This window comes from Achroia grisella, unplaced genomic scaffold (genome assembly GCF_030625045.1).
Source record: "Achroia grisella isolate CSIRO2021 unplaced genomic scaffold, CSIRO_AGI_Agris_v1 utg114, whole genome shotgun sequence".
NCBI lineage: Eukaryota > Metazoa > Arthropoda > Insecta > Lepidoptera > Pyralidae > Achroia > Achroia grisella.
In genome coordinates, this window is record NW_026712585.1 from 2,241,624 (window position 1) to 2,257,391 (window position 15,768).

A 15,768-nucleotide genomic window follows, 5' to 3' on the forward strand; every position below is an offset into this window, starting at 1 on the left:
ACAATAAAAACATCTAAGTATTTATATCAGTTGTCTAGTACCACAAGCTCTGCTAAACTTTGAACTAGATGACGCTGTGACAGTTGTCCTTAGTTATAATTATTATTTAATGAAATGATTCTTTCCTTAATTCGTCTCGTAATACATATCACGATTGTAGCCGATTTCAAGAGGCAACCAACATATTTGTATAAATTTACATAGTATAAAACCGCTACTGTCTATTCGCTTATATCTTTTAAATTACCCAAAGGATTTTCATGCAGTTTTAATCTCGGCTTTCTTAGCTTAGGACTAGATGGCGCCATATGAATTTCCTTTGTTAAGGAAAAATTTGTTTTGTTCAGGACCAGACAAAGCTGTATGATATTATATATCCTGGGTTATTTTTATATTTAATTATTAATATAGAGAAAGTAGAGCACAGACTTTTGTTTGTTTACAATTCAAATATATATTTTTGTTACAGGAAATTGTCCCATGGAAAATAGTATTACAAAATGACGTAGATTTCAACCAAGGAGAACCCAGGCAGTCTGTGCTTAGACTAACAACAAACGTCAGCAATACAAACTCTTCCACTGTGTACGCAATACAAATGAAATCCACAGCGAATCAAACCATTCCGTTTACGATAAGCTACACTATTAACCCACTGGATATAACTACCGGCGTTATATATGCGTGTGTGCTGCTCTGTGGCTTGTATGTGTTGATTATATTCGAGGTCAGTATACTTAGATACACTTATATTGTTTTAATTCCATCCAGGTGTTTAAGTACACTTAATGGAAATGAGTGATTGAGTTATAAGGCTTCAAATATAAAGTTGGATGACAACTGTGTTCTGTTATATTCTTTCTAATTAAGAATTTACCTGAAAAGAAAAGGACGTAACACTTATTTGTTATGTCTTATATATCTTTATTCTATTCTTACAAGACTTAGAATTTGTACAGACGTCTAAGGAGATATCTTGGTTTCTACTATTTCTGCTGCTAAGGACATTTCTTTGTAAGCTATGTTCCAATATGGTAGTGAAATTACATTAAAGGGAGGCATAAATCTTTAGTCCTTAAGAATGGCAACGCAAAGCTTCACATTATGACTAGACAGTGCTATCCATAAACGTGACTGTTGCAATTTGCATAAGGTGGTCCAACTTGTTTGGCATCCTACAAGAACCAAAGAAGAAAGGTTAGGTAGAAAATAATAAGATTCATGATAATACAAAGTTGCCACTTAATAGTAATAATAACCTTAGTAAATATAACCTTTTCGCCTTGAAGGGTGCAGAAATATTTCTTTCTTTTCTTTGTGTAATATACACATTCAAAACTAACAAAACAACAGACTTCCAAACAGGTTTACAACCCTCGTTATACTCTATAAAAGGATGAAGCCCCACTTTTCCTTCATCACCTGTGGATAAATAATGCACTGTGTAAGTTAGGTTTTTACTGTTACCGTTTTTGTTTAGCAATAATGAGATAGTTATTTGTGACTAATTTCTTAGTACATGAATTTAATGACGATGAATATTTTGCATGTTTAATCATCTCGCCTAGCCTAGTGTGAGGGTAGATACATTGTACACTAGTTTATGTTTTCTGATAAATACATTTATTTTTATCATCATCATCATCGCCGAAAGCTCACTACAGTTCACTACTAGATGAAGTCTCTCCCAAGGCACGTTACTAGGCCCCATATTCATCCCGTCGCTTCCAGTTGTTACCTATACAATACAAAGAAATAAATATTCACAGATTATTAACAGGACAATGGCGGCGATACTAGTGTCAACTACTGCGTTGGCAACGTTAGCATTAGCCGGAGAACGGCCGTCACTTCCTGAGGTGGTATCCTGGCTTGATATGGAGACACTGCTGTTGCTCTTCAGCATGATGCTGCTGGTGGCTATTATGGCAGAAACTGGGATGTTTGACTTCTTAGCAGTATATACTTTCGAGGTAATTGAATTTCAGGCTACGGTAACTTTATCTTATTAGATAGCCCGTATGCTCGACTGTGGCCACTGTGGTGTAAAAAAAATTATCGTATTATAAACAAAGTTACTGATCAGCTAATAGGACTTAGACAAAAAATGTAAGATTTTTCTTTAAATAAAACTACCGACGCAGTTTTATCTATTGTATACATATTTTGTAAATATATATAGAAAGCACCCATACCAATAAACAATACTACTCATGAATATAAATAATATCGTGCGAGAATATAACCCTGGACAATCGGAAGTAAGGCGATGTACTAAGCTGATACGCCATTTAATTTCTTCCATGTTATAAATATAAATAAATGGAGTTTGGTTATCAGTACATTAATAAAAGGCACTGACCTAATAACAAAGATCATTACCACTACTCGTACTCGTATGTTAGCAAGTACTCAGACACTTCTACTTGATGATAAATTCTTTCAAATTCACTGTTTCACTACAAAAAGCTTATTAAAATATTTATATATAAGATATAAAGTGTTTATATGAGTTTTGTATTCGAAAGTAATATCTATTTTAACTAATAAAATAAACAAAACAATGACCCAAATAAAACAAAAATATTTAATAATTTAATCCTAAAGCTAAAGAAATAATTTAATTTCGTTCTATCTTCAAAAATGCCGAATTTACATAAAAACTTTCATCTCTATTTTATTTTACCTTTTATAAGGGTAAAATTTTTACAAATTTTGAATGTCATATTTAATCAACAGCCCATACAATAAGTTTCAAACTTCTAGCTTTAAATATGACGATACTTCCGTAAAATCATTCGAGATGAATGGTTTTAAAATACTTACAACCCTTTTTTAGCATTTAAAATTAGTCTTTTTCGGCTTTAAAAATGACGATACTTCTATACAACGTTTCATCTCCCATTTCTACCCCTTACCCTTTTTTCTCATTAAAAAGTACCTTATGTACTTTCTCACGGTTTAGACTAGAAAGTCTAAACTTGGTACACAGATGTGTACGAAATGTGTACCAAATTTAATTTGAATCGGTTTAGTAGTTTTGGCGTGAAAGCGAGACAGACTTTATTAGTAAGGATTAAGGAAGTAAGGTTATATGTATACACATACGCGATGTGTACAATATGGATACTTGATCAGTTGCTGTTATCGAGTACTGTTATTTAGATAATAATATACTCATTTCTTACTCATTTGTTTGTTTATTATCAACTTTACATATTATGACGTACTCCCTTAAGAATACTGAGAAGAACTAATATGTGTGTATAATTGTTTATGTGAAACATGAATTAATAATATTTACCCCACAGGTCACAAAAGGCAAGCTGTGGCCTCTAATCACTCTGCTGAACATCATCACAGCTGGCCTCTCGACATTCTTGGATAACGTCACAACAGTTTTACTGATGACGCCTGTAACAATCAGGTATGAATACAGTGACCACATGTAAAGTGTTTAGATGGGACGGTCCTACTTTCAGGTTGTATGTTCCGCTTTAAACAGGCACAAAAATGTTACATTTTTACCAGCAGTATTTGTCCAATCTAGTCCCAAGCTAAGCAGAGCTTCTATTATGGGTACTAGATAACGAATAGAAATACCTACATTTTTTTGTTAATACATAAATATTATACCTACATAAAACACCCAGACCGATACAAACTATCGTACACATGAAAATAAATGTTTGTGTCGTGTGTGGAATGAACACGCGACCAACGGAAATACGGCGGTGTGCTAAACCGCTAGACCACCGAGGCTTTCAAACCTACGTTATTCGTATAGTCATAATTTACTAGTACGCAAGCATCCAATTCTGACAATAAAGCTCAACTCGTATTAACGCAGAGTCGAAGTGTCATTTTAAACTAGCATAAATAAACAAAAATTGCATCCCCTCGCTTCGGATTTGCGTCAATGTGAGTAGAGTCTAAAAATAAACGGTCACGTTGTATATGAACGTAATTATGATATTAACTGTTTATCAACATTTACCGAGACATTAAAGCCATTATTATATTCTTGTAATCATTAGAAGTGGTAGACGCGACGGTTAGATATTAATCAAACAGATTATAAAGACTGATAGAATCTTATATATATAGATTACGATACGTTACATTTTACTTATCAAATAAAAAACATAATAATATTATCTATCGTAAAATAATAATCAATAATTTGTTACATAACACACGACTTATTTTAGTATTATTACTTAATGTAATTATATTTTTTTGTTTAATTCTGTTACCATTAGCATGTGAGACCTCAAATATTTAGTGTGGAAACCTGACCGCTACTGGAAGCGTTATGACCATCCCTGTTAGTGATTATAAACGAGAAATCATCAGGCAATAAATAGAGTTTAGTTATATGTAGTTAGTGTTATGATAGTTCAGATATAGATAGTGGGGCATCCATTAATTTCGATTGTATAATGATAAACTAGTAACGTCCACAAAAGAAATTGTCAATATTTTTGAAAATTTTTTCGCTAATATTCCAACTGATATTACTTCCTCTTTGGACTCTTCTCCTAGTACAGCTAAATCATTCCTTATTGACAATGTTGTTTCTTGTCCGGTTACATTTAAATTTACATTTATTGACATTGCTACAATTACTAAAACATTTAAACAATTAAATTTAAAAAATACTGAAGACCATTGGGGCATGTCTGTTAAAGTTATTAACACCGCTATAGATGTTATTGCTCCATATTTAGTAATTATTTTTAATAAATGTATTTCTGATGGTGTTTTTCCCAATTTAATGAAACATAGCAAAATAACTCCACTCTTTAAGTCAGGAGAAAAAACTGTGGTAGGTAATTATAGGCCTATATCTATCTTACCAGTATTGAGTAAAGTGTTTGAAAAAATTATGCTCAATCAAATGCTGCAACACTTTAAAGTAAATAAACTGCTTCACAGTCGACAATTTGGTTTCACGGCCGGTAAATCAACTACTGATGCCGGTGTAGCTCTCATTAAATATATATTTGATTCTTGGGAGAGGTCTCAGGATGCAGTCGGTGTATTTTGTGATCTTTCAAAAGCATTTGATTGCGTTGAACATGAAACACTTTTGCTCAAACTTGAACATTACGGTATTAGATATGAAGCACAAAGCATGATGAAATCCTATCTAAATAATAGAATGCAAGTTGTCGAAATAAATGGTGTAAAGTCTGAGGGAACTAGTATTAAAATGGGTGTTCCTCAGGGCTCTATTTTAGGTCCTTTCTTATTTTTAGTTTACATAAATGATCTTCCTTATATGGTAGAAAAGATAGCTGACATAGTTCTGTTTGCTGATGATACTTCATTAGTATTCAAAGTCAATCGACATATTGATGATTTGGACGAAGTAAACGGTGCTCTTTCTTATGTTTTAAAATGGTTTACGGCTAATAATATGTTACTAAATGCAAATAAAACTAAATGTATCAAATTTACTCTCCCCAATGTAAGCCCGGTAGATTCAAAAATCACGTTGGACAATAAACCTATTAATTTTGTGGATGATACTGTATTTCTAGGTATCACATTAGATTCCAAGTTGCAATGGGGTGCTCATATTACTAAATTAGCGAGTCGACTTAGTTCTGTCGCTTATGCGGTAAGAAGAATTAGACAATTAACAGACGTGGCAACGGCTAAACTTGTGTACTTTAGCTATTTCCATAGCATTATGTCGTATGGTATTTTGTTATGGGGCAAAGCAGCTGATATAAATACAATTTTTATTTTACAAAAGAGGGCCATTCGCTCCATTTATAGCATGGGTTCCAGGGAGTCTTTGCGAGAGTGCTTTAAGGAATCAAATATCCTCACCGTTGCTTCTCAATATATTTATGAAAATATCATGTATGCCAGGAAGAATATAGACAGTTTTAAAAGAGTTAGTGATTGCACTAATAAAAGCTTACGTAACAATAACAAACTGATTTTACCTAAATGTCGTTTGGCTAAAGTTAGTAATTCGTTTTATGGCAATTGCCTAAGGTTTTACAATAAAATACCAGAGTCTGTTATAAATCTGCCAGAAAAAAGATTTAAATGTCAAATAAAACACTACCTTTGCAAAAAAGCTTACTATAAAATTGAAGAATTCGTTAACGATAATAATGTTTTTGTAGAAAAATTTTAAATACATAGCACTGACAATATTATCTGATTACACTAATAATGAGTGCGTAGCGATTTCTATGTTGATTGTCGCATGCCTCTTACTTGTTACACTGTAATTATTTATATAAAAAAAAAAACATCTATTAAAAAGAGCAACATCCAAGTTTCTTGCTCATTCTTCTTGTGATGAATCTGCATTCCGAATGAGTGGTAGAATCAAAATATGACTATTCAAAAGTGCTTGTAATGAGTTTATTTGAATAAAGATTAGTTCTATTTCTATTTCTCTTTCTATTTCGGCAACCGAATATTTGCGGATCTCACACATGCCAATAGTGGCGGAATTAAATAAAATAATATAAAAACAGTAAGTATTGAAATTTATTTTCGCCAATTAACACGTACCTTATTGTTATACCATTGTTTTTTCAATGTACTCTAATATTGTTTGCCGTTGGTACTCATTGACTTATATTTTAGGTACCAGTTGAGTATAATGATAGTAACACTATCATTATACTCAACTGGTATCTAAAATATAAGTTTATACTTAGTTTAGGTGCCAAGGAATGATGTATAATGTGAAAATTGGAAGATATAAAATCTATTTAATTATCTCAATAATATTTGAAAATTTGGTAGACTGTGTTACCTATTTCAGCAGCTTGCTTGGCCTACGAACTACTTTTGAAGGATGAAATAATAGTATATTATTATATGAATCCGTTATGACGGTTATAATACACGAGGCGGTATTTCAGAGTGATAGATAGAATAGACACAACGGTGTTAAATACGTACGAGACGTTCAACACATTGGATCTTAAATAAACTCAACCATAAAACTGTAGGTTTACTGCCGTTTTATTTACTTCACTGCGCCAGCCTAGCCGAAGTAAAGCGGTCAGTTGAAATTTGATAAAAAAAATAGCAAATAGAGCGGTTATGGAATATAACTTTATAGCATATATAACGCACGCGTGTTTTATTAGCAACTTTATATTATGAAAACTGAAATTAGATCTATTTTACGAGCAAGTGTGTTGAATAATAAAAATTTTCAGGTTATGTGAAGTAATGGATCTGGACCCCGTGCCTATACTTATGTCTATGGTGATATATAGTAACATAGGTGGCACGATGACTCCAGTTGGGGATCCGCCTAACGTGATTATTGCCTCTAATAAAGCTGTAATTCAATCGGTGAGTAATTTTTATTATACTTATATATGTATATAGTTATATTGAATATCTAGTATATAAAATCTCGTATCATAGTGTTAGTAACAAAACTCAGTCACTCATCAGAAACGGCTTGACCGATGATTATTATATTTTGTGTATATATCCAGTAGGGGGTAGTGTTAGTAGAACAGGACGTAAATTATTTTTCGGACTCCTAAGTGATAAGGGTGGACCACTCGAAAAAATGTTTTTAACTATGATTCCGCATTGAAAATTATATATAGGTATATTACTAGCTATTTACCGCAAATATATATGATTTTTTGAGTTAATACAGTCTGTACTCTATGTATATGTATATATAGAGTCTATACTCTAAATATTCGCGTTTCAAATTTCATTAAGCCTTAAAAAGGTAAAAATCAGACCGACTTAGTTTCATATTTATAATTACAGATAATGATTTAATATTACTAACCGTTTAATTTGTTTTCAGGGAATTAACTTTACAAACTTCACGCTTCACATGTCGTTGGGCATACTACTGGTATACATACAAACATACTTACAGATTAGATTTATATATCGGGACACAAACAAGCTCAGATTGAAAGTACCACGAGAAATTCAAGGTATGCACAAAAATATTTCTTATATATTGGGAATTGAAAGCAGACGGCTGACGGTTGGTAAGTGGGAACCGTCGCGTCGTCTATAGACGTGAAGCATCGTGCCATTTCATGTTGCCATTGGACATCCACGATACTCCTCATGCATTGCTTTTGTAAATATTACGTTGGAATAAAAGAAATACTATTCAAGTGTGTTATAGTTGAATATATACGTGAATAGCATTTTTTAATGGAATGTCAGCCGTCAGCGCACATGGTGCTACCATGTGCGCTGACGGTTTACGCTGGCGGGGCACTAGTGCTGGTCAATCTGCCAAGGTACGTTGCTAGCAATAGGGTTTTTAGCACATTACTAACAATCCAACAATCCCCTATTCCCCTACTACTAGACTAAGTACTACAATGCATGATATAATAATATTACTAAGAATCCATATCTCATTTTTTCAGATCTTCGCCAGCAGATATCTATATGGCGCAGAGCAGCCGATTCCTTGCCACATTTAAGCAAAGATGAACAAGTCGTCAAAGAAAGACTGGAAAGAAAGATTCGGAAACTAAACAATCAGTTGGAGGTTCTGGAGAAGGAAAGCAGAAAGAGAGCATGTCCTAAGAGTACATTCGAGAATACTCTGAAAGAAATGAAGGATAAGGTATGTTGGAACAGTTCTTCTTCTTTCTCAGTTCTTAATAAAATGTTACTGTAATATATTACTGGGATTGTTAGTAAAGTAGATTGATTGCTCATTGCCCATTGCTAGCAATATATCGCAGGCAGATCTCCAAGCTGTTCCACCTGGTAAGCGTCGTGATAAATTCCTAGTGAATTTGCTACGATGGGCTAACTGATCTAACATTGAGCTCATTTTATCATCCTCCACTAATGCTACGTCAGCATAAATTATGGACCATTCTATTATAAAAAAATATGAAATAAAATACATGAATGGTGGGGGAAGTGAATTATTAGTAATGTGGACTAATAACTATGTATATTGCTCACAAAGTACCATATCAGATCGACTTCCACCCGGTTCCCCCTGGAAATAATTGTAATAAATTCCTGATGAATTTGCCACGATGGGCTACCTGATCTGACCTCATCCTCATATTATCATCCTTTACTAGTGCCTTGACATGTATTTTTTAATGGATGATAGTGGACTGGTGCACCCGCTTGCGTTACCGTTTATGTTGGCGGGACACCAGTGGACGATAATGAGATAAGTATAAAGTCTTAGTGAGGTCAGTCAGTCTCTTAAGTCTTTTTGAACTTTGTTGCATATTAAAGTAACTAATTTCAAAAACCATAATGTCAATAAACATGACGCATTTTTAACAAAAATACAATGCGAAATAAACTTTATAGTTTAAACCTTAAAATTAAGTTTCCATAATTCGATTTTCGAGTTAATGAAGTTTATTACTTACCAGCGATAACTTCAATTTGTGATACTAATGTTTTTATTACAGTACAAGATCCGTGATAAGGTGCTGCTACTAAAATCAACTGTGGCCATTACTTTCGTCGTTATAGTGTTCTTCTTGCATTCAATACCTGAATTGAGTAAGTATCATTCCACAACTGAGGAAATAAATACTAGGTTATAATAAAACTTACCTTAGAAAAGCAAATTTTAATTACTTTGTTGATTAATTTTAATAAAATAACCATTAACTATTAGTAACTGAATGATGAATCTCCCCATTAAATCAAACGGGGATAAAAATTACGACGGCCTGAGCCAAGGTTTGAATCCCTAGGGATTGATACCCCTTGATACCTGCCCTCAGACTAATGTCGAATAAGTATTCAAGAATATACATATATATATATATGTATTTGTAGATCGCATATCCCTGGGTTGGACTGCGCTACTGGGAGCTATATTGTTGCTGACACTGGCTGATCGTGAGGATTTGGAACCTATCCTGCATAGAGTCGAGTGGTCTACGTTGCTATTTTTTGCGGCACTCTTCGTATTGATGGAGGTCTGTTGTATTGTTTAATTTATGTACACATTTTAAGCATGATACAGAAGCACATCTGTAAAAATAAATGGGAGCATAGCAGTGGAAGATAATGAGAGTACAGTCAGATAAGTAAATTTATTGTGAGAAGGAATTAATGAATACGTATAGTTTTCTAAGACTCCACATTGTACTCACAAATAAAAAAACTTGGATGGAAAATGGACGAATTTACCACGATGGACATCGACTATTCATCCATTAAAAAAATCTGTCCCCACTACTAAGAACACTGTTCTCCTACAAATCGGAGTAACTATTCTTTTTCAATTAAAAAAGGAGAACCTTTAAATATTGATTATATTCACGAAAATACTACTTACATATCATCAACCTTTTTGTGACTTATAGGACTTTGAGGGAGGATATTACATTTTAAGGGATTCGAACTTGTCTGATGAGTCAAGTTGAAATCCCTTAATCTGTATTAATGTGTTTTCTTGGATATTGGAAAAAAGTGTCAAATAGTGCGAAAATGTTACAGGCACTTTCAAAACTGGGTCTCATCGAATACATTGGTGGTCTGACGGAGGGTTTGATACTGCAGGTTGATGAAAGTGCCAGACTAGCAGTCGCTATACTCCTCATGCTCTGGGTAAGATCATTAAGATATTATATAAGTTGCAAATATTGAGTTACTTTATCTTATCATGTTTTGCCAAGAACTATAAACTTTGATGACAAAGTAATCTAAGTGGCGTTGTAATTTATATTCAGTTTTGAAGGATATGTGGTAGTGAAATTATAGACTATGTAAGCTCATATGCCTTCAGGCGGCAACATATGAGTTTTACTACAGGCGTCACGCGATGGATTGATATTTGTAGTCACTTCAGCTTATTTCCCACTAGATGACATGCGCAACATCGTTTGCATCGTACTTACTTGATATCATTATATTTCTTTCAATTTACGTAATATATTTTTAAATTATAGCCTATGCGTTACTCTGACGTACAAGCTGGTATGACTGTAAAGTTTCATCAAAGTTCGTTCAGTAGTTTTACTGTCAAAATGTAACAATTGTTTATTATACTTTCACAGTAAAACTACTGAATTCTATACTCACAAACTTTCGTGTTTATAATATTAATAAAATTCCGGTTTCATAGAAAAACCTACATTTATCGCTGGCTTTTGGTTTATCTTGTAGTTAAAATTTCTCGTATTTAATTTTTTGTGTGTTCCGCTAAAACTCCTTTGCATCTAATTTTGAATTTGAATTTTTGCAGATATCAGGTGTAACCTCGGCATTCGTGGATAATATTCCTTTAACGACAATGATGGTTCGTGTAGTGACGTCATTAGGATCCAATCCTAATCTCGGATTGCCGATTGCACCACTAGTCTGGGCGCTGTCATTTGGGGCATGTTTAGGAGGTAAGGGACTAAATTTTTTTTTAGATAAAAGTGGTAATTTTGTTCATTTACTTTTTTTAGATAAGTGGTAATTTTGTTCTTTTACACCTACAGATTGAAGTTAGTGCCAAAAATCTTAGTGTTTCAATGTACTTGTCACTAGAGACGGCAGTAGGTAGTTAGGACGAGATAGTCGAGTTGTTGAGATGCGAATATACTCAACACAATTAGTACAACAGCATTTAACATGCTCGGACTTCGGTCATTACGACATCGACAGAGAAACAACGAAACTATGGCAAAGAACACGATATATACCGTTTTTTTATTAATTGACATAATGTACCTACCTATATAATTAAGCTGATTTATTTGAAGTTTATTACTTATTAATTAATAAATAAAATAGAAGGAGCAACGAATTTTCAGTTATCCACAGACGGGAAAAGACCACACTACATTACTGACCTGATTATTCCAGTCGCGATTACGGTTATGAAAATCATTTTATATATTTCATATATAAATATACTATAGTATATATATATTTATTATACTATAGTGTATATATTTGTTGTGTTACAGGTAACGGCACTCTGATTGGCGCAAGTGCAAACGTCGTGTGCGCTGGTGTAGCTGAACAGTACGGTTATAGATTCACATTCATGCAATTCTTCAAGATCGGTTTCCCCATCATGATTGGTCATCTTGTGGTTGCATCTGGGTATCTTCTGCTCTGTCACTGTGTATTTACTTGGCACTGACTGCGTACAGGTCATTTTACTGTAATAGACCTTGCACTTACTCAATCACTCCACAATCCGTAGATGAGAAATTAAGTATATTCTGTGAGAATATTTCAGACGTAACGTGTGAGAATACGTATTACAAATATTCTCACTAATTTGTTAACATGACGTCTGCAGACAAGGAAGTTCCCGAATTATACTTTACTTTCATCTCACATAATTTACTACACCATACCTTTACAGTCCACTGTAAGGGATCAGGTATCTCCCCATAACGGTTCCCAATAGTATAGTGCGCTTTGGTCCCTAATAGTTTTTGGGATATCCTGGGACTATAACAAGTAGTGAGGTGACAGATTTATACCTAATTTTTACACGGAGAGTTTAACTGTACTAATTAATCTTATCTTTATATTAATTATCGGTATATGATTGAAGCAATTATTGGACAGTTGATTTCTATTGAAAATTAATACCGTAGCTTTGTATAAGTAGCTATAAAACTTTTGATTAGGATTGAAATCTATTTTGTAATTACCTAATTAACTTATAGATAGGTTGTTGTCTTATTTAATTTTTGTATTAGCAGTTAGATGAGATAAATTATTGTCATGAAAATATAATTATTTGTTAGGATTATAATGTCTGTAAAGACATCACTTTCAATATGTATACGATAGCCTACTAATATTTTACTTTTTACGCTTAGTGAAGTATTTTTAGTGATATAGCATTGAACTATCGATATTTATTGCATATTTAAATTCTGCATTGAAATTATATTTATTAATAAGTTAAAAATATATCTTAGGCATTTTGTAGCCTATTATAAATTTCTTAGAGGTCACTAAACAGCCCCTAAAACAGATGAGTAGTTATAATTTTATTATAAAAATAAATTATGACTATTCTCACACACATTTATGAGAATAGTTATATAATGATATTTATTGGTACGTTTTTATACATAGGATTATTTATATTTTTTTATAAGTATCAGATTATATTCACTAATTAGAACCCAAGGCATCTGAATAATTATCACAACGTATTTACCGTACTTTAAGTTTGGACTATTGGTTCGAAGATACAGTACCTATACGAGAATATTAAAATAGAATGCAAACAATATTACCAGAGGTTTTAGTTTTAATCTGTTCCTGTGACTATCTGTGATATGTATTGTTGGGTTGTTATATTTAATAAGGATACGATGTGGACCAAAGGAGGTTTATGGTTTACCAACACGGAAAGTACTCAAAATGTGATAGTTTGCATATAAAATTACTTGAATTGTATTTTGGTGATCGTCAGCTTGGTTAGATCCCAAGAGATTTCGGATATTTAAGCAAGTTTTTGTACATATTTATTACTTAGAGTAATTAACACCTATTTGCACCCTAAAATGGAAAAATAATAACAAAAGTGGCCAGTCATTTTGTTATCTGGCTATCTTACTGATTTGTTGTTGAATTGGTTGGAGCGAGACAGAATGATTTATATTGGAAGTTTGTGATGGAGAATATATTGAGTAATATAATCAATACTAAACATTTATAGTAATATATACTATTAATACTAAATGTAATAGTATTACGATCAAAGGCATACTTAGATGTAGACTTAGTATAAATGTGTATACTAATTGGACATTCAATATGCCTATTTTTTACACAAAACCTCTGTTTCTTTTTATACAAATAGAGCATGGTTTCATGTATAATTTGAATATAGTCATAATCACTATGCGTTTATTTGTTCCTACTAAAATCGATTTAGCTACTTTAGAAGTAATCAAAATAGTATTTTTATCGTATAAATGGATAAAATAAGCATTTAACGTAATAATACGGTCATACAACAAATACCCATTGTAATGTAGGCATTTTCAAGTGTTGCTTTCTTTCAATATCAACAAATAACTATGACACTAGCCACCCCGTCTGGGATTACAGTCGCTATTATATTTTAAAATACCACTAAAGTAGAAACTAATTGTTTTGGTTCCTTTCGAGTCTTGCCAAAGACTTGTTGTATTTAAACGGCATGAAATATGTATGTACAATCTGCGCATTGAACATTGTATGAGTACGCGACAAAATGAATCGTATTATAATTAGCATAAAATAACTATTTTAAGTTCACAGAGCGCCACCTTCGCACAATAATTATATTATTTCAGTATTTTAGTCGAACAATTATAATTTAAGTTATTTACTTATTTAAGTACATCAAAGAATAATTATTATAAATTATTTTTACATGAGTTTTATTTGTTAAATATAGTATAATGTAAATTATATAAAAATGTGATATGATAAGTAATAACCAAAATTAAACAGTTACTAGACATACAGTTTAAACATGTCCGTCTACATCGGTATATCTAACTTACCTAATAACTTTCTTTACAAGCTGTATTGAGATTTGGAAATTGGTATATGGCAATAAAAAATGATAATTTTAGGGGGATTAAAATAAGTCTACAAAAGGTATAAAATATACCTGTTTCAGAAAAATGGCAAGTAGTCAATTTCAAGGTACACAAGTATAAATATACTTACTCTTCGAGTCTGGCAGCGCTTGACAGATACTATGAGCCTCACTATGTAGGTATATTACCTATATGTAATAATTTCTGATGCCCTTTCTGCTGTTTCATGTAGGTATATCAATAACAGTCATGACTTCAGGTTTGTTGCCCTGTAGGTATATAGAAAATCAGATTAATTAAGCCAACATGGCAAATTCAACATTAATTGACTATGATAATTTCGATGGGACCTCCTTGGATTTCGTAGTTAATTCTTGGTCCCCTTGAAGGGAGGCAGCGTTGAGGTCGACATGGTAAATTGATAGTAATGGGACCACTATACGCCAATGGTGACAATTCCCTCGACTCCCCTGAAAAACTTAACTTGTGTACCTAAAAGAATAATTAATATTTTCTAATGGTGTCTAACATATATTAGACAAGTGATAAATAAATTGTTTATTAATATAGTAATGCGTAGTTTTTTTTCTTGTTGTATTAAAAAATTGTACTTAGTGATAAGTATTATTTTTGTTGTATCCTTCAAATCATAGGCTTTATTTCAAGTACAATATTAAATTAATATTTGGTATGGGTTTTATTTCTCCTTATAAATAGATAACATCTCCCTGTCCTATATCTGCAATATGATTGACCAGCATAGAAAGTAGTATATCTTTCTCCATATTTTTTTTCGGACTACTCTAATGTCACTGTTACCTTTACACCTCCATGAAAATCCCAAGTACTTTACATTTATCCATTATAACACCAACCTATCTTAGTATGCGTGGAATTTAACCATTTTTTCTATAAAATAAAATTATTATATATATAACAATACATCAAATAAATTAAGGACAAAATGGTAGTCGTGTCGTATCAAGAATTGATGGAATTAAAGAACATGATGGAAGATCGCGAAGGCAAGGGCTCCACCGACATGAGCGTAGCTCTTAAATTATGAATGACTGAATAACAATATTCATTATTTGCCAGTGAAAGTCCTGTCAAAATGGGTTCAGACGTTTCAGAGATTAGTAAGAATAAATATACAGACAAAAATTCAGCCTAGATGAACCGTGTGTCAAAAATACATTACATTGTACATCATGTATGACGCCATTCCTGAAAGTAACAT

The 15,768-nt window shown here is 32.6% G+C and overlaps 1 protein-coding gene across 1 annotated transcript in view; it reads left to right on the forward strand.

The window, feature by feature from the left end:
- The window catches only part of LOC131850386 (P protein-like), a 42,956-nt gene extending 28,363 nt beyond the window's left edge, over window positions 1-14,593 (forward strand). Inside the window, exons 7-17 of the mRNA XM_059200600.1 lie at window positions 470-727; window positions 1,770-1,973; window positions 3,312-3,427; window positions 7,203-7,341; window positions 7,820-7,955; window positions 8,406-8,608; window positions 9,429-9,522; window positions 9,805-9,947; window positions 10,471-10,581; window positions 11,219-11,366; window positions 11,931-14,593. Of these exons, the coding sequence (XP_059056583.1) occupies window positions 470-727; window positions 1,770-1,973; window positions 3,312-3,427; window positions 7,203-7,341; window positions 7,820-7,955; window positions 8,406-8,608; window positions 9,429-9,522; window positions 9,805-9,947; window positions 10,471-10,581; window positions 11,219-11,366; window positions 11,931-12,109 (1,731 nt within the window). The 3' untranslated portion in view covers window positions 12,110-14,593. The remainder of the gene's footprint in view (window positions 1-469; window positions 728-1,769; window positions 1,974-3,311; window positions 3,428-7,202; window positions 7,342-7,819; window positions 7,956-8,405; window positions 8,609-9,428; window positions 9,523-9,804; window positions 9,948-10,470; window positions 10,582-11,218; window positions 11,367-11,930) is intronic.
- The last annotated feature ends 1,175 nt before the right edge of the window (window positions 14,594-15,768 follow it).